This window comes from Marmota monax, unplaced genomic scaffold (assembly GCF_021218885.2).
Source record: "Marmota monax isolate L192 unplaced genomic scaffold, Marmota_monax_Labrador192_F-V1.1 WCK01_AAM20220418_F8-fsc00021, whole genome shotgun sequence".
In the NCBI taxonomy this organism is placed as follows: domain Eukaryota; kingdom Metazoa; phylum Chordata; class Mammalia; order Rodentia; family Sciuridae; genus Marmota; species Marmota monax.
In genome coordinates this window covers 26,552,782-26,571,708 of record NW_026695228.1, presented here as the reverse complement: position 1 = coordinate 26,571,708, position 18,927 = coordinate 26,552,782, and the positions used below count along the sequence as shown (strand labels likewise).

At 49.7% G+C, this 18,927-nt stretch overlaps 1 protein-coding gene across 5 annotated transcripts in view; it reads left to right on the top strand.

The window, feature by feature from the left end:
• The window catches only part of Slc44a2 (solute carrier family 44 member 2), a 32,145-nt gene extending 14,219 nt beyond the window's left edge, over window positions 1-17,926 (top strand). The window contains exons 1-23 of one of the 5 annotated variants that reach the window (XM_046436906.2): window positions 5,269-5,441; window positions 5,996-6,044; window positions 8,122-8,195; window positions 8,306-8,390; window positions 9,185-9,269; window positions 9,405-9,515; window positions 9,602-9,662; window positions 9,751-9,874; window positions 9,981-10,064; window positions 10,156-10,268; window positions 11,442-11,573; window positions 11,659-11,758; window positions 11,845-11,937; window positions 12,086-12,170; window positions 12,665-12,927; window positions 13,000-13,094; window positions 13,484-13,587; window positions 13,681-13,754; window positions 13,843-13,913; window positions 14,076-14,164; window positions 15,663-15,747; window positions 16,173-16,297; window positions 16,554-17,926. In XM_046436906.2, the coding sequence (XP_046292862.1) occupies window positions 5,405-5,441; window positions 5,996-6,044; window positions 8,122-8,195; window positions 8,306-8,390; window positions 9,185-9,269; window positions 9,405-9,515; window positions 9,602-9,662; window positions 9,751-9,874; window positions 9,981-10,064; window positions 10,156-10,268; window positions 11,442-11,573; window positions 11,659-11,758; window positions 11,845-11,937; window positions 12,086-12,170; window positions 12,665-12,927; window positions 13,000-13,094; window positions 13,484-13,587; window positions 13,681-13,754; window positions 13,843-13,913; window positions 14,076-14,164; window positions 15,663-15,747; window positions 16,173-16,294 (2,136 nt within the window). In that variant the 5' untranslated portion in view covers window positions 5,269-5,404 and the 3' untranslated portion in view covers window positions 16,295-16,297; window positions 16,554-17,926. Of the gene's footprint in view, window positions 1-5,268; window positions 5,442-5,995; window positions 6,045-8,121; window positions 8,196-8,305; window positions 8,391-8,526; window positions 8,631-9,184; window positions 9,270-9,404; window positions 9,516-9,601; window positions 9,663-9,750; window positions 9,875-9,980; window positions 10,065-10,155; window positions 10,269-11,441; window positions 11,574-11,658; window positions 11,759-11,844; window positions 11,938-12,085; window positions 12,171-12,664; window positions 12,928-12,999; window positions 13,095-13,483; window positions 13,588-13,680; window positions 13,755-13,842; window positions 13,914-14,075; window positions 14,165-15,662; window positions 15,748-16,172; window positions 16,322-16,553 lie in introns of those variants that run through there. The other 4 variants (XM_046436905.2, XM_046436907.2, XM_046436908.2 and 1 more) reach the window with 4 other exon arrangements.
• The last annotated feature ends 1,001 nt before the right edge of the window (window positions 17,927-18,927 follow it).

The following is an 18,927-nucleotide window of genomic DNA, read 5'->3' as shown; positions in this document are numbered from 1 at the left end:
ATCATCAAATTGATGGTTTTGTTACAGCAACCATAGGAAACTTATACAGATGCTAGTTCAGGAGTTGGACAAGCTGTTTGTTGTTCACAGACTTTGAGATGATGGGCATGTTATATCTCTCTCAGCTTCATTTACTGCATCTGTCCAATAAACTTAATGGTAGGATCAATCTCACAAAGAAGTTGCTGTACAGATTAAAATTGAGGTCAATTCTGTGACTTTATTTATTTATTTTTGATACTGGGCCTGAACCCAGGGATGCTCTATCACTAAGCTGCATCCCCAGCCCTTTTATTTTTTATTTGGAGACCTTGAACTCAAGGTCCTCAACCTCAGCTGAGATTACAGGCATATACCACTGCGTCTGGCAACTGTATAATATTTTAGAAGATTGCCCGGCACATGGCAAACATCAGGAAAATGGGGACATGAATAGTGTGGTGTTTTTTTTTTTTTTTTTTTTAGAATTTTAATATTTATTTTTTAGTTTTTCGGCGGACACAACATCCTTTGTTTGTATGTGGTGCTGAGGATCGAACCCGTGCCACAGGCATGCCAGGCGAGCGCGCTACCGCTTGAGCCACATCCCCAGCCCATGAGTACTGTTTTGATGGTATCTTCTAGCATTCTTGCAGAGATTTGTTCAGCCAATTCCCCATCTGGCAGGTTTTGGATTGGGCTCAATTAAAAACCATTAGTATTTGCCACTCTCTTCCCTTCAACCCCACCCAGTAAGGTTCTTAAGAGCTAATGGAACCCATAGATGGCAAGGTCAATGTTCCCTCTTATGTTTCCTGAGAGCCCACAAGGCCAGGACGGAAGCCAACCCCGTCCCAGGTGCCCCTCTGTATTTTTAGCTTTATCTCACAAAGGGGTGATTCATGTTCACCCAGCCAGGTCCTGCTGCCACACCCCTGGCACTAAATCCTCAGGCCCGCCACTGTTTCCCTGAGTGAAAGAGCTGTCTGAGACCACCCGGTGTATCTCCCTTCCTAGTGTGGCCTTGTCAGGCTCAGACACCCTCAGTGGCTCCTACTTGACCAGTCACACCTAGATTGGGGATGGGCCTCCTTGGTGACAGGTAAATTGCATTTCCTCCCTGAGCTTTCTTTCCTCAGCCTTCCTTTGTGTTGACAGAGTCTCCATTATGGCAAAGAGTTTGAAAGGTCTTGAGACCTCCTGGGTCAACACTGACTTTTCTTTTCTTTTTTTTTTCTTTCTTTGTGGTGCTAAGGATTGAACCCAGGATCTTATGCACGCTAGGCAAGCGCTCTACCTCTGCTACCCCCCAACCTTTTTTTTTTTTTTTTTTTGAGATAGGGTCTTTCTGAGTATTCCAGGTTGGCTTCAAACTTGTGCTCCTCCTGCCTTAGAGTTGCTGTATAAACAAAAGCTTGATCCTTGTCCCCAAAGCCAATTAATGCCAATTTAATAATGAGGACACCGTTTTGAGAAAAAAGGAAAAAGTTGTTTTATTGTTTTGCTAGCTCCAGGCCCAGAGGCTGTGATCCTGCCCATCTGGAGGAACAACAGGGGGATTTTAAAAGACCTATTCAAAGGCTACTTTTCTGGTGTGAGCTGATGGTGTGTTAGGATTCACTTGTTAATTTGGGAGATATTCACTTCCTAGATCCTCTAGCTGACATCTCCCTCCTGTTGAGCCCAGATAACTCCTAGTAATCTTGTTCCCTGCCCCAGGTTAGCGGGAGAGGGAGTAGAGGAGTAGAGGGAGTAGAGGGAGTAGGGCCACTGTTACAGCTGGACCACAGGCATGTGCCACCACCGAGTCCCCCACCCCTGTGGCAGCCTGTAGATACTCCAGCTAACATCAAAAACTTCTGGTAATCCCTTATCTCTCCTCCCACATGCCTTGCTGGTCTCGCTTCCTATCACACGGTAGATGTTTCTCCTGTTTTCCTTCTCATACTTGTAATACTTCTGTTTTTTATATATTTGCATGATTAATCCATGTGGAATTTATTTTGCTATGTGTTTGGGGGTGGGGTTAAGTTTATTTTCCTCCAAATATGCATCAAGGCTACTGACCAAAGAATTTGCCCTCTCCTTGAAGACTGAGAATTCTACCTTTGTCATATATTAAATTATTTTAAGTAAAAAATATCCAGAAACTAACTTTTTTGTTGTTGTTTGTTTTTTTTTTTTGTCCTGGGGATGGAACCTGGGACCTTGAGAGTGCTAGGCAAGCACTCTTCCACTGAGTTACACCCCTAGTCCTTCGCAAATTTGTTTTTAAAATATGTGTACCTTGGGCTGAGGATGTGGCTCAAGTGGTAGTGCGCTCACCTGGCATGCGAGCGGCCTGGGTTCGATCCTCAGCACCACATACAAACAAAGATGTTGTGTCCACCGAAAACTAAAAAATAAATATTAAAAATTCTACCCCCCCCACACTCTCTCTCACTCTCTCTTAAAAAAAAAAATATGTGTACCTTGGGCTGGGACTGTAGCTCAGTGGCAGAGCACTTGCCTAATGTGTGAGGCACTGGGTTTGATCCTCAGCATCACATAAAAAATTAAATAAACAAATAAAATAAAAGGCATTCTGTCCATCTACAACTACAAAAATGTGTGTGTGTGTACCTTTAGCCCTGAATAGTGGCATAGTCCTCTAATCTTGGTGACTGGTGGGGGCAGATACTGAAGTTAGAGGATGACAAATTCAAGGCCAGCCTGGGCAATATAGTGAGACCTTGATTCAAAATAAAAACAAAAAGGACTGGGGGCTGTGGCTCAGTGGTAGAGTGCTGGCCAAGCATGCACGAGGCACTGGGTTCCATCCTCAGCACCACATAAATGTAAAATAAAGATATTGTGTCCACCTAAAACTTAAGAATAAATATTTTTTTTTTTTAAAGAAAGAGTGGGAGACAGAGAGAGAGAGAGAGAATTTTTTAATATTTATTTTTTAGTTCTCGGCGGACACAACATCTCTGTATGTGGTGCTGAGGATCGAACCCGGGCTACACGCATGCCAGGCGAGCGCACTACTGCTTGAGCCACATCCTCAGCCCCAAGAATAAATATTAAAAAAAAAAAAAAGGCTGGGGATATAGCTCAGTCTTAGTTCTATGTGTATGGATTATATATTGTGCTTATTCATTCATCAAACCCTTACTGAGGTCCTGTTTTATGTGGTGTGCTATGCTGGTCACTGGAGACAGAACTAAGAACAAAAGAGACAACTTCCTGTGCATTTCAGCCAGGAGACAAAGGGGCACACACTCAACAACCAATAAGTAAAAGACAGTCATAACAGACAACATTTAAAAGGCAGTGGAGCTGGCTCAGAAACAAGCACACACTTGGTCCTAGCAACTTGGGATGTTAAGGCAGGAGGATCTCTTGAGCCCAGAGATTTCAGGTCAACTGTGGCAACGTATTGAGACCCTGGCTATAAAAAATGTTAAAATAAAATGAATGTGATGAGACAGAAGAGAAAGGGACCCTGTTTTATCTGTTTGTTTATTTGCTTATTTATTTTTTGTGGTAGTGAGGATGAACCCAGGACCTTGTGCTCACTAGGAATGTGCTCTACCACTGAGCTATACTGTTTAGCTAAGGTGGGCAGAGGAGACCTCTCCAAGGAGACATTTTAGCAGAGGACCAAGGAGGTGCTACACGGAGACATCTGGGAAAAGAGTTTCTATGCGGAGGGAACAGAACCGCCAGTACAAAGGCCCTGAGGTGTCTGGTGGGGATTTTCTGGTACAGTCAGGAGGCTGGTGAGAATGCTCAGAGCAAGCCAAGGGTCCAGTGGAAGGAGCTGAGGGCCAAGAAGAGGCCATGATGAAGATTTCCGCTTTTCCTCAGAGCAACCTGGAGGCCACCGAGGGTTCTGAGCAGAGGAGGGTGCACTCCTGATTTAGGAGCCTGCTGTGGAGAGACAGACTGGAGCCTGGGTGAGCGCAGGTCTGTCAGGTGGAGGTGCCTGCAAGGGTCCAGGAAGGAAATGACCTGCTGTGTGACAGGGTAGGGGGCAGGAGAGGATGAGGAAAGCTTGGTTCTGGAAGGGTCTGAAGGCAGGGCAGGTGTGTCCAGAGGGGGCTCCCAGGTTTCTGGCCTGAGCATCTGGAAGGATGGAGCTGCCAATTACCATGTCTAGGCAGACTGAGGGACAATCAGGGGCTCAAACGTGACCTCCTCGCTGAGCATGAAGTGGCAGTGAGACCGCCATGTGGGGTGAGGGGAGGGAGGTGCCTCACAAATGTGGGGTGAGACCCGTGTGAGGAAGCAGACATTTTAGAGTTGTCAGTGAGGACCCTGTAGGTGGGGTCTTGAGTTTGAGTGTCCCCCATGGACCAGGTAGCCAGGAACAGATGAGGCTTGTGGCCTGGGACCAGCCTGATATCTGTCCACTGCTCAGACTGGGTGGGGTGGGACCAGCTGGCCTTAGGGCTGGCAGGGACTTCAGGAACCACACGGTTTCTTTGGGAGCCCTGGTCACCCAAGGGCATGGCTTAGCGCCTTGGGCCTCGCCTGTTTGCTGAAGCCTGTGGTCCAGGGGTCAGGCAGGGCCTCCTTAGCTGGAGGCCAACAAGGGAGGTGGCATTTTCTCTAGGGGCAAACTAAGTCAGTGACCAGAGCCCCCTTCTAGGGTGTTTCACTGAGGTAGCAACTGCTACAGTTATGGAACACCAAATGTAGGAATCTCACCACACTGAATGTAGACCCCACATTGCTGAAGACACCCCCACGGGGACTGTATAATACCATGATAACTGTGTGGTGGACTGTTCTGTGTACAACTGTCCTTGAAAAGTAGATTGGGAGGCCTTGTTGGGTGGTGGATCTGTAGTCCAAGCTAGTGGGAGGCTGAGAGAGGAGAATTGCTGGAGCCCGGGAGGGAGATTCTGTCTCAAAAAAGAAAAAAGAAAAAGACTAAAATAAATAAAACTCCTTCACCGGTTTGAGTTTTCTATCCCAGTAATTCACAGTTGGTTGTTGGGGCCCAGCTGTCTGCCTCAGTTTCTACATCTGCAGAATGGAACAGTGGAGGCGCCTCTTTAGGGTTGGAAACTGTTCCTTGCGGTGTCGCTAGGTGGGTGGCAGCAGGGTGGGCTGAGGCCCCAGGGTGAAGCCACCGGGTTCCCGGGTGGGGGCTGGGCTGGTGTGGGGGGCGGGGAGGGCTAAATCCGGCGGTTGGTGAGTGGCGGGAGCAGCTGCTGCCCGGATCGGCCCCCTCTTCCGTCCCTCCCCTCTGTCCCTTGGCTCGGGCCGGTCTGACCGGTTTGGGCCGCCCAGCCTGGCACTTGGCTGGGAGGAGCCGCCGCCAGTCGCTCGCTCGCTAGCTCCGGGTGTCTCTCGGGACGTCTGCGCGTCCAGACCCCGGGACTGCGAGGGCGCGGGAGCTGGAGGGCGCCGTCGGGGCCCGGCGCCCGCAGGGATGGGGGGCGATCGGCAGGATTACTACGGGAAGCACGGTAGGCTGAGCCCCGTCCCGCGCCCCGGGGCTGGCTCCTTGGAAGGCGCAGCCGGGGGACCTCGGGGACGGGAGGAAAGACCACTAGAGGCTGGAGCGGAATTGCAGATCTCTGCCTGAGTCCCCATCCCCTGCCAGCCTCCCTCACCCCAGTTCTGTCCAGAGCTGCCTCTCCTTCGTGCCTCCAACCCCCCTTCCCCTAAGGACCTGCTTCCGTAGCCCCTTCCGCTGCAGAAGCCCCCTGCCCTCATGTCACCTTGAACCTTCCCTTTCCGCCAGGTTCCCTTCCTGGTGTTCCACCTCTGGTCAGCCGCCGGCTGATAATCTCGCTGGTAACTATGAGGGGCTCTCCCGCCCCGGGCAGTGGTATGCACTGACTGGGGACTTGGGTGTGGTGGCCTGGAGGTACAGTGGTGCCAAAAATTTGCACTAGCGTTCTAAATTTTACTCCTGCCCACGCAAAGCACACCTACGGTCATCTGGGGCAATGGGTTTCGCAGCCTGTTCTTAGTTCAGATTTTCTGACCTACCTAGCTTAATCCTGTTGACTTTCAGGAACTCCCCAGAAGTACGATCCTACCTTCAAAGGACCCATTTACAACAGGTAAGGGCTCTGGATTCCTGGCAGCAGGCGATGCTATTCCTGCTTATACTGGCCCAACTCTTGTTTCTGCTCTCCTCCCTTCTGTTCTCCAGTAGACTGGTGATAAATATTTGCAACCTGATGGAAGGACTGATTTCTGTAATATACAAAGAAGACCTTACAGATTTTTTTTTTTTTTTGAACCCAGGGGCACTCTACTACTGAGCTACGTCTCCACCTCTTTTTATTTTATTTTATTATTATTTTTGTTTTGAGACAGTATCGCACTAAGTTACTTTGATGAGGGCGGCCTTGAACTTTTTGTGATTCTCCTGCCTCAGCCTCAAGTCTCTGGATTACATATGTGCACCACTGCACCTGACTAGATTTCTTGTCTCTCCATCTTTTTTTTTTTTTTTTGGTAGTGGGGATCAACTTTTCCATGGAGCTACACTTCCAACTTTGCAAATGGATTTTAAAAACAAACAAATGATGGGATCAGATCATTGGCAGGACAAGAAGTACTGTAGACAATGAACTTAAGAAAAAAAACGCTCAACTTCAGGAAAAAATAAAATAATGTAATTTAAAAGAATAACAGATTGTATTTCCCCATCAGAGATTAGCACAGATAAAAGATTGACACATATTCTGCTCTGAAATTAATTGGTGCAGTCTTTATTTATTAATTTATTTTTTGCAATACTGGGTATCCAACTTGGGATCTTGCAAATGGCTAGGCAAGTATTCTACCACTGAGCTATATCCCTAGCCCTGATCTTTTCTTTTGAGGCAGTTTCTCACTAAATTGCTCAAACTGACTTTATTTGAGATCCTCTTACCTCAGCCTCCAGAATAGCTGGGATTACAGGTTTGCACCATCAAGCCCTGCTAGTCTTTATTTATTTTTGAGATAGGGTCTTGCCATATTCCCCAGTCTGGCCTAAACTCCTAGGCTCAAGTGATCCTTCTGGGTAGTGGGGACTACAGATTCATACATCTATAACTGGCTGGTACAGTTTTTTGGAGAGGTAATTGAAAATGTGAAGTTTCTATTTTTTTTTTAGAGAGAGAGAGAGAGAATTCTTAATATTTATTTTTTAGTTTTCAGCGGACACAACATCTTTGTATGTGGTGCTGAGGATCGAACCCGTGCCACAGGCATGCCAGGCGAGCGCGCTACCGCTTGAGCCACATCCCCAGCCCAATTTTCTATTTTCTTTTACCTCCTGGTACTAGGGATTGGACTCAGGGGTGCTCTACTACTGAGTTACACCCCCAAACTCTTTTTCTGTTTTATGACAGGGTCTCTCTAAATTGCCTAGGCTGGTCTTGAACTTGTGATCCTCCTGCTCAGCCTCCTGAGTCTCTGAGATTACAGGTGTGCATCACTGTGCCCAACTGGAATATAAAATTTTCTTAATGTAAATCTCTTTGTTCCCAAAACTTAATTCTTTAAAAAAATTTTTTTGGTTTTGGTTTGTTTGTTTTTTGCAGTGCTGGGGATGGACCCCAAAGCCAGAGGCATGCTAGGCAATCACCCTACCACTGAGCTACACTCACTGCCCCCCCAAATTTTAATTTTAGGGAAAAAAATTCCCAGTAAACCTTGCACACATGGACAAAATGTTACTAGAAATTGCTGGTAAAGATGTGGTAAAATAACCAGGTGGAGTGGTATATGCCTCTAATCCTAGCCCCTCAGGAGGTTGAGGCAGGAGGATGGCAAATTCGAGGCCAGCCTTGGCAACTTAGTGAGACCCTAAACAATTTAGTGAGACCCTGTCTCAAAATATAAAATAAAAGATAAAAAGGACTGGAGATGTGACTCAGTGGTAAAGTGTCCCTGTGTTCAATTCCCAGTACCGAAAGAAGAAAAAGGAAATGATGTGGGGAAATGAACACTGAAGCACGAGAAAGCTTCACATTCCTGTCATAACCCTCTTTCGAGGACAGCGCAGCATTTAGATATCAAAACGTAAAATGCATATACCCTTTGGCACAGCATTCAAGCTACTCAGGGAAATGTATATTATGCATGGAAACAGGTATATAAGGGCCAATGGACCCTTGCCCTGACACCCTCCCTCTGTTCCAGGGGTTGCACGGATGTCATCTGCTGTGTGCTGCTTCTTCTGGCCATTGTGGGTTATGTGGCCGTGGGCATCATAGGTGAGTAGAGGAGCCCTTAGGAGAAGGTGGGTTCTAGGGTGGGAGGGGACAGTGCAGCCTCTGGGGCAGGGGGAGGGCTGCTGTTCAAAGGTGGCTGAATCCCTCCACAGCTTGGACCCATGGGGACCCTCGAAAGGTGATCTATCCTACTGACAGCCGTGGGGAGTTCTGCGGGCAGAAAGGCACAAAAAATGCGTGAGTGGGCTTCCCCTGGTGGGCAGAAGGGCTTCATAAGAACAGGGGGTGGTTCTGGGCTTTCCCTGTCCAGTCCATTATTAATCCAGTCCACAAGTACAGTCGTCCCTCAGCACCCAAGGGTGGTTTCTTCCAGGACCCCCTGCAAAATGATTGGACGCTCCAGTCTCTCAATAAAGGGAATAGTATTTGCTCAGGATCAAGGCACATCCTTCAGTAGACTTCAGCACCTCTCATCATGTAAGATGATTTCGAGTACACAATACAATATAAATGCTACATAAACGTTAGTGTATCGTGCTGTTTAGAGAACAAGAAAGGCAAGTCTCTACTTATTCCTTTTTTTTGCATGTGCAAGTGGTGGGGACCCAGCCAGGGCTTCAAGTTTGTACCATCTACCACAGAGCCATGCCCTCGGCCTCTGAGCCTCCTTTTCTTCTGTTTTGAGTTTGACGATCTACGACCTGAACAGAGTTTGGATAGTGTCTGTCATGGAACAACTGCTGCGAGATTTTATTTTTGTTCATTTGTTTTTACGGAGGATTGAACCCAGGGACTCTCTACCACTGAGCCACATCTCTAGTCCTTTTTCATTTTTATCTTGAGATAGAATCTTGCTAAGTTGCCCAGGCTGAACTTGAACTTACCATCCTCCTGCCCAATACCCCAAGTCTTTGGGACGACAGAGGCCTGGCTTCTGGTTTTCATTGGTTGTTTTCATAAAGATTTTTATGTGTGTGGGCGGGTTGAGAAGCCTTGACTATTTATTTCTATTCTCCTTTCTCCAATCCTAGGAACAAACCCTTCCTGTTCTACTTCAACATTGTGAAGTGTGCCAGCCCCCTGGTCCTGCTGGAATTCCAGTGTCCCACCCCACAGGTAACTTGTCCCCACCTCTCCGCTTTGCTCTCCTGTTCACTTTCTGTGCCCCATAAATGTGGGGTGGAACCTGGTCCCTAAGTGGGGATCTGCTGTCTGTCTTGACTGAGTCTGCTGTCGTCTTTCTGCCCCCAGATCTGTGTGGAGAAATGCCCCGACCGCTACCTCACCTTCCTGAGTGCCCGAAATAGTCGGGACTTCGAGTACTACAAGCAGTTCTGTGTTCCTGGCTTCCAGAACAATAAGGTGAGCAGGAAGCTGCCCTGGGCGCTCAGGCATGCATCTAGTGGTGCCAGCCTGGGGGATTGCCTCTTCCCTCTTTCTCTTGGCAGGGTGTGGCAGAGGTGCTTCGAGATGGTGACTGTCCTGCTGTTCTCACCCCCAGCAAACCCTGTTAGTCTGGAGTTCCATAAGGCCAGGCTGGGGTGGGGGAAGGTCTGCAGGGCTCAGCCTGACAGCTCGTGTCCCCTGTTGCCTCCAGTGGCCCGGCGATGCTTCCCAGCCATCCATGCTCACAAAGGGGTCCTCATGGTGGGCAACGAGACGACCTATGAAGATGGGCACGGCTCTCGGAAGAACATCACAGAACTGGTGGAGGGTGCCAAGTGAGGATTGAGGCCCCCACATTAGTGTCATACTGCCCTGGCTGGGAGAGGGCATACCCTGGGCCAGGAGGGGTGTCTGTCCTGAGCCTCTCCTATCTTCCCCCAGAAAGGCCAATGTCGTTCTGGAGGCACGACAGCTGGCCATGCGGATATTTGAAGATTATACCGTCTCTTGGTACTGGATTGTCATGTGAGTTAGAGGGAAGGTGGCTCTCCCCTGGCTGCCCCATCTGAGGCTCTTGTAGGATAGGATCTTCTAATGTCCCTATTTTATCCCCCAGAGGCCTGGTCATCGCCATGGTGCTGAGCCTCCTTTTCATCATCCTGCTGCGCTTCTTGGCTGGCATTATGGTCTGGGTGATGATCGTCATGGTGATTCTGGTGCTGGGCTATGGTGTGTCTCTCCCCTTCTGTATCCACCCTTGCCTACAGTCTACAGAATGCCCATGCCCTTTGACCTGTTTATAAGAGCTGCCAGTTGAAAACAGCTTCGGTGCCCTCAATAGGGGATGGGTTCAATCCAGCTCTCTGGCACTGGGGATGTGGCTCTTTGGTAGAGTACTTGTTAGCATGTGCAGTCCCCTTGTGTTCAGTCCCCAGTGCCACAAACAAAAACCAGACTAAGGGCTGGGGTTGCAGCTCAGTGTTAGAGCACCTGCCTAGCATGGCCAAAGCCCTGGATTTCTTCCCCAGGACTGCTCAAAACAAACAAATATCCCCCAAATCTCTGGCTATTTGTAGCTTTCCAAACTAGGACCTAGGTCAGCATTTTATCAACACCAAAAGACATTCTCAAGAAGGCTTTTTAGCACCAGGGAAAGGGGTACCTACACTAGCAGGGGATCAAATTCTTGCTCTGTCACTTCCTAGTTCTGTGTCCTTGGGCAAGTGACTAAGCCTCACTGTGCCTCAATTTCTTTCTTCGTGTTATGGGGATAATTAGTATTTACTAGTTTGGAGGCTTAATGAGAAGGAGACAATGTGAGGATAAAATCAGGGGAAGGGCTTGTTTAGAGCAGGACTTTGGAATTTGGAGGCTTCACTCCCAAACCAGTGCTTCATATGCTGATGCTTCACTTCAACTTGCTTGGTGTGTCCTCCCATCTGAGGACACAGTATTCAAATGTTCAGGTTAATAGTGGTTTCTGGTTGGGTGCTGGCATTTTAGGTGACTTGATTTGTTCTTAATAACTGTACTTACATTTTTATTTATAATTTATTTTTTGCGGTGCTGGGGATGGAACCAAGGACCTTGTCCATGCCAGGAAAGCATTCTACCACCACGCTGCACCCTTGTCCTACAATTTTGTTTTACAAAGAGCTAAGGGGTACAGGCAAGGCACCAAGATCACAAGTTCAAGGCCAGCCTCAGCAACTTAGGCCCTGAGCAACTTAGTGAGACCCTGTTTCAAAATTAAAAATAAAGAAAAGGGGGATGGGCGGGGATGTGGCTTAGTGGTTAAGCGCCCCTGGGTTCAATTCCTGGTACCAGAAAAAGGAAAAGAAAAAGAAAATGTGGTATATCTACACAATGGAGTTGCTGGGCTAAGGTGGTGATTCTGTGCAGGAATATTTCACTGCTACATGGAGTATGCCCGGCTGCGTGGGGAGGCCGGCTCTGATGTCTCCCTGGTGGACCTTGGCTTCCAGACAGACCTCCGGGTGTACTTGCACTTACGGCAGACCTGGATGGCCTTCAGTGAGTTGAAGCCCCCTAATCCTGCCTCTGGTGGAGCCTGGGCGATAGTGGGGAGCCCAAACGGCTCATCCTCTGCCTCTTACAGTGATCATTCTGAGCATTGTTGAAGTGGTCATCATCTTGCTGCTCATCTTTCTCCGGAAGAGAATTCTCATCGCCATTGCACTCATCAAAGAAGCCAGCAGGTGGGGTCCAGCACAGGAGGGGACCTGGCTGGGTTTTTCCCTAAGTCTCTTCAGGTCTTGATGTCTCTGTCTCTGCTCTTCCCCAGGGCTGTGGGATACGTTATGTGCTCCCTGCTGTACCCTCTGGTCACCTTCTTCCTGCTGTGTCTTTGCATCGCATACTGGGCCAGCACTGCTGTGTATCCATCTCCAGACCCTATTTCTGACAGCCTGGGGGACAGGGCTGGATCATGGTGGTGATGGAGGTGGTGGTGGGGGTGTGTATCCTTTCTCATAAGCCCCTAGGGTTCCCAGGCCCAGATTTCAAGTTCCTTAATGAGCCTCTAGCTTCCTGTCCACTTCTAATGAAGCTGTCTATAAGATTTTGGATGATGCCACCTGCTCACTAGCTGGGAAAACCTGCAACCCTGAGGTGGGTGTTCCCTGGGTAGGGAGGGCAGGTATCGCCCCAGCAGCTCTCAGACATTTTGAAACCTCTCATCCCTACTTGGAGATCATATGGCAGACATTTGGCACCTGCTGTTTGCACTGTACTGGGTATCAGTGACATGGAGTTGAAGAGACCCCCCAAGCCTGGACCTGGCAACTTTTCTGAACAAACTGGGAAGTGATACACTTGGCCTTTCCCCCATTTTGGGTGCTGAACTACACATCTTGTTCCCCCTTCACTTCATGTCTTGTGCCTGCACCCTTTTCTCGACCACTATGATGACTGTTCTTGTTTTTAGAACCACTTCTTGTGTTCCACCAGCCCCTAACATGAACTCCAATTCCTTGATGGCACTTTGATCCTCATGACTTCTGTCTTATCCTATGGTCTAACCTGACTGGCCACTCAGTGATGCCCGGAGCCCAACTGAACTCCTGGCCCCTGTATTTTGACTTGGTCTTGTGTCCCTCTCCCAGACCTTCCCTTCCTCCAATGAATCCCGCCTATGCCCCAACGCGCATTGCCAGTTCGCCTTCTATGGCGGTGAGTCGGGCTACCACCGTGCGCTGCTGGGCCTGCAGATCTTCAATGCCTTCATGTTCTTTTGGTTGGCCAACTTCGTGCTGGCGCTGGGCCAGGTCACACTGGCTGGGGCATTTGCCTCCTACTACTGGGCCATGCGCAAGCCAGACGACCTGCCAGCCTTCCCGCTCTTCTCTGCCTTTGGCCGGGCACTCAGGTAGTTCAGGGCTGGGGATGGATTGGGGTGGAGGTGTTCTGGCCAGCTGCTGACCATTTCCTCTGCCCACAGGTACCACACAGGATCCTTGGCCTTTGGTGCCCTCATTCTGGCCATTGTGCAGATCATCCGAGTGATGCTTGAGTATTTGGATCAGCGCCTGAAAGGTGTGGTCCCGCCACGGCTGTTATTGTCTCTTGCTGGGGGCGGGACTATGTGAAGATCTGGGGATTCCTTCTTGCTTGGTGGTGGGTGAAAAAAAAAGGGATGGGAACATAATTGGTTTGTGCCTGTTGGGGTGGGGAGCTGAGGGGCTGACGTGATTGGTTCCCGAGGGGTGGGTCCAAGAGGCCTGAGCCACCATTGGCTCCAGCAAGGAGGGCGGGATGAGGCTTCTGCTTGGGCTTGGGGGCGGGGCCTGTGCAGCAGTGTGTGTTCAGAGATTGAGTGTCTTGGGGGCGGGGCTAAAGAGCTTTACAATTGGCTCATTCATTATTGCAGGGCCAAGGACTCTTGAATTTCTATCCACTTTTGCATCCCTTTCTTTCTCTTCCAGCTGCGGAGAACAAGTTTGCCAAGTTTCTCATGACCTGTCTCAAGTGTTGCTTTTGGTGCCTGGAGAAGTTCATCAAATTCCTCAACAGGAATGCCTACATCATGGTGAGTGGCCCAGACCGACGGAGAATGAACTCACCAGTTCCTGCCTGGTGAGTTCCCTACCCAGTGGGCCTGATCCTTCCTCCTCCCTTCCAGATCGCCATCTACGGCACCAACTTCTGCACCTCAGCTAGGAATGCCTTCTTCCTGCTCATGAGAAACATCATCAGGTCAGGGAAGACACCTCCCTCCTGTTGCTTCCCTCTCTCCCCAGTCCTTGAGCCAATATTCACATCTGCCCCTCACTGTTCCCTGCAGAGTGGCCGTCCTAGACAAAGTTACCGACTTCCTCTTCCTGTTGGGCAAACTTCTGATCGTGGGCAGTGTGGGTGAGTGCCACTACCCCACCTGTCATAGTATGGCAGCCTGTTGGGAGTGACTTGTGAAATGCCATCATGCTCCATCTCTTCTATGATAAATGTCACCTTGAGGAGCTCTTTTCCTATAGCCAGAACTCTCAACCATCTTTGTGTTCTTTCCCCTACCTCCAGGAATCCTTGCTTTCTTCTTCTTCACCCATCGTATCAGGATCGTGCAAGATACAGCACCACCTCTCAATTATTACTGGGTCCCAATACTGGTATGGAGATCTTTGGGGACAGATAGAAGTCTGGGGATAAGGAGGTGTTGGGACATGCTTGGCCTCCTTTGGACAGATGTGGATGAAAGTCAGATGGACTGAATATTTATTCAGCCCATAAACATTTTTGTAGATGTCCTTTCCTTTAGAGGCTTTACAATTTAGAGGTAAACAGACATTAATTAAGAATTAATATTGGGGGCTGGGGATATAGCTCAGTTGGTATTGTGCTTGCCTTGCATGCACAAAGCCCTGGCTTCAATCCCCAGCATCACACACACACAAAAATAATAATAATAAAAAAGAATTTATTGGGCCAGGCTTGGTGGCACACAATCAATCAATCAATCAATAATAGTACTGGCAAGCCAGGTGAGGTGGCCTAGGCCTGTATTCCCAATGACTCAGGAGGCGGAGGCAGAAGGATTAAAAGTTCAAGGCCAGCCTCAGCAAATTAGCAAGGCTCTATGCAACTTAGTGAGACCCTGTTTCAAAAATGAAAAAAAGGGCCTGGGGATTTAGCTCAGGGGTAGAGTGCTTACCTGGCATGATCAAGACCTGGGGTTTGGTCACCAGAACCTTAAAAAAAAAAAAAAAAAAAAGAAGAGAATGATATTGGTGAGTGTAAATTGCCATCTGGGACATGTTGTCGGCATATTTACACACTATAGGGAATCATTAGGGTCTGAGGCGAAGGATCTGGGTAGGTCAAGGGGTCCAGGTGACTTCATGCAAATGATACTGAATCTGAGATCTGAAGCTGTAGGTGACTGCTAGGCAGAGAGAACAGCAAGTACAGAGGCCCTGAGACAGGACCCTGCACCAGGAGCAGCGAGGAGACCAGTGTGTTGATGTGAGAGTAAGGAGCTAGAGAGGAGGATAAGGAGTTGACAGGGTTGGAAGGGTTGAGTCTCCATCCCAAGAGCAGTACAGGCCTTGGGGCCCAGTGACCTAGATTTTTTTTTTTTAATCTTATTTCCTGTATTTGTTAATTCTAGGGTGAGTAACTGGGCAAAGTTTTTAATCTCTCTAAAGTCAACTTCAGTCAACAAATGTTTATCGGACTCCCAAGGCCCTAGGAGTCTCCAAATTGCTAGGGATATAGCAATAAATACACCCATACAGTCTAGTAGTTATTAAACCTATAATTCCCTAAAAACATGTATGAAATTGAAGCTGAATGCAGGCCTGAGGTAGGGTGCATAATGCCAGGAGAGCCCAAAACAGGGTCTAGGTGTTGGAGGCAACTTCTGGAGTAGGTGGTACTTGAGGACTCGCTATTTAAGCTGAAAGCAGAAAGATGATGAGGCATGAATTACACTTAAGTCAGGACAGCAGCCTGGGCCCTGGGATCCTGTCAGCAGTGGTGAGAAGTTGTTATTCCAAAGAGGGCTTATCAACAGGGGATTGACACGATGGCAGTCTAGGAAGGACTTGGTGGGTGGGGCTTGTTCTGGGCAAGAGCTGGGGCAGAAACAAGCCATCTCCCCTCCCCCAGACGGTGATTGTTGGGTCCTACTTGATTGCCCATGGTTTCTTCAGCGTCTACGGCATGTGTGTGGATACGTTATTCCTCTGCTTCTGTGAGTGACCTCTCACCCCAGCCCTCATGGGGCCCCAAATCCCTCCTTCCCGTGGGTCATGCCATCTCCCTCCAGTGGGCACACATCAGTGTTCAGTGCCCTCCGCTTCCCCAGGTTGTCCCTTGTCCCGGGGCCCTAGCATGCCTTCCTGGCTTCCTCACTGCACGGAGCTGCTCCATCCCGTGGTCCCCCAACCTGGGCTACAGCTGGAACCCTCTGCCCCTGGGTCCTCAGCTCTGGATTTCTGGCTTTGTTGGGGGTGGATCTATGGCTGCCACTAACTCTGGTCTCTCCGTCTGTCTGTTTTTTTTTCTTTTCTCTTCCTCTCCTCCATGCCTGCTGGCTTCCCCGTTCTTCCCCTGCCTCCCTTTCCCCCTCCTTTCCTGACTACCCCATTTTCCCCCGCCGGTTCCTGGGGGGCCCAGGTGAGGACCTTGAGAGGAATGACGGCTCTCAGGAGCGACCCTACTTCATGTCGCCCGAGCTGAGAGACATCCTGTTAAAGGGGAGTGCGGAGGAGGGCAAGCAGGAGGAAGTCGAGGAGTAGAGAGTGAGGGAGACGCCTGGGAGCCAGGTGTCGTCCCCGTAGGCTGGGGGAGGTGCATGTGGGGGGGCTCCCTTGCCTGGGAGTGTGGGATCATGTGGTCCCTTCCCAAGCCCACTACAGACTGCCCCTCTGGTCCTAGTGTGTCTTGCTTTCTAACCCTCTGAGGCTTCTCTATGGCCCTCATCCCCTCACCCTGTCCCCGAGGCCCCTGCCTGTGGACTCTCTCTCATGCCACCTGCTCTGGGGCCTCTCTCTGCAGTGGAGGATCTGGAGAGAAACGATGGGTCAGCTGAGAGGCCTTACTTCATGTCTTCCGCTCTCAAGAAGCTCTTGAACAAGACCAACAAGAAGGTGGCAGAGTCCTAAAGGTCCGGCCTCCCCTGCCTCTCCAGAGCCCTCCAACTGGGTGCTTGGTCGGCGGCTTGGGTCAGTACCCCCAGCCCATCGGAGTTGCCTGAAGTCCTGTCACTGCCTCTCTGCCCCCTCTTCATGATCTAGTTACTGCCAGTTTCTGGGGACCTGGAGGATTTGGGGTATCTCTTCCCTATGCCAAGGGGTGCTCGGAGTTTCCACAGCAGCCCTGCAAGACTGAGATGAAATGAGTCACTTTAGCTCTCACTGACCTGGATGGGGACAAATCCGGTGTAGCCTCTTGATGCCTGGGATGGGAGGTGGCCAGACTTCTGCCAGCTCCTTCATGCTTCCTGTCCTCTTCTTAGACCACAGTGGGAGAACAATGGGAAGGACTGAGATTGTATATGAGAGAGCAGCGGCTGTGCTGAACTTGAGTTCCAAGTTCCCCCTGCCTCTCTAGCCAGGACTGAAACCCATCTCCACGGCTCAAGGGCCGCCGGATGCATTTCTTTATTATTATTTTTTAACTTGGACATGCATTAAAGGGTCTATTAGCTTTTATTCCATCTGTCTCCACAGCTGGGATGGAGCTGCCAGGGAGTGCCTTCATTTGTCCCCACCCCCTACTGGGTGTGGCTGGGCTGGGAGTGTGTGCTTGCAGTAACTAAGTCCCGACTAGAGAGGCCATATTGCGGGGGACTCATTGAGGAGAGCCCTTGATGAGAGGAGATGGGGCCAGATGTTGGGAGTGGCAGCAGGAAGTAGGCTTGACCACCAGAGCACGCCAAAGGAGATGCTAATGATTGCTTAATGGAAACCTGCTGGCCTGTTGCCTGGCTGGAGAATTGGACCCGATGCCTCCCGCCCTCCTTTGCCAGTTATTGACACTGCTCTCTTTGTAAGAGAGAAAAGAAACTGAATCCACCTAAGGGATGGTTTTCAGGGGACAGGGGTGGGTGGGGCAGGTGCCTTGGGCTAACAGGGCCCTCTGCCTACTCGCCTACCTTGGGGATCCTTTTGCCAAACTGTTGAACTCAGGGGACCCGGTTGTCTGGTTCCCCCTTTGCCCACCACAAACCCAGCAACCCCTACCCCCACTTCATGCCTTCACACATGGGCACCATCAGCACTATCCATCAGGATCCCAGAGAGGGAGGATTCCCAGCCTGTGGTCTCCCATCTCTGTGCCTGCCACCTGCCATCCCCTTCCTGTCTGCCCAGCTCTATGCATCTGTTAATTGCATTCCAACCACTAATAAAGTGCCTATTGTACAGGTCTGGGCTTGGCATGTTTGTGGGGGGAATGAGAGGATGATGGGGGAACCCCAGCTTCCAGTGCTCTGGGATTCTCAAAGTTGGGGAAGAAGGAAGGGCAGGAAACCCACTGTCTGCTGGCCTTGAACTCTGCCCCAAATTCTTCCACTGAAGCTGCTCAAGTTTCTCCTGGAGGCAGCTGGCTGAAAAATGGCCCTTCTGCTATGATCCCTGGAGTGCACAAGGCAGCCACCTCCCGTCCACCTCTTCAGTCACCAGTCCTGAGCACATCCCTCAGATCTTTGTCCCAGTGCACCTCACCTGAGGCCCCATAGTCTAGCCCAGCCGCTTTTGATCTGTCTTGCTCCCTGAAGGCTTGCTGCTGCCCCCTGGTGCCAGCTGTTGTCATTGTCTCCAGGCCATCTGCTCTACAAGGTTAGGATATTCATTTCCCTCCCCTGGAATTTAGTTATTTTTCCTTTTTCCCTTCCTTATTTCCTTTTCCCCTTCTTTCCTTTCTTCTCTTCTTTTTGTTTATTTATTTTTTGTGGTACCCAGGGCCTTGAGCGTGCTAGGCAAGTGCTCTACCACTCAGCTGCACCCAGTCGTGTTTTTTTTTTGTTGTTTGTTTGTTTGTTTTTGGTACCAGGGATTGAACCAAGGGGTGCTTAACCACTGAGCCACATCCAAGCCCTTTTTTATATTTTGGGACAGGGTCTCACTAAATTGCTTAGGGCCTTGCTAGGTTGCTGAACCTGGCCTTGAACTTGGGATCCTCCTGCCTCAGTCTCCCAAGCTGCTGAGATTATAAGCATGCACCACCATGCTTGGCTCTTCAGTCCCTTTTCCAGACAAGGTTAGTCTCCTGGATTATAGGTATGTGCAACCCACCTGTACTTTTTTTTTTTTTTTTGATACCCGGGATTTAATGCAGGGGTACTCACCCACTGAGCCACATCCCCAGCCCTATTTTGTATTTTATTTAGAGACAGAGTCTTAGCACCTCCCAGCTGCTGAGGCTGGCT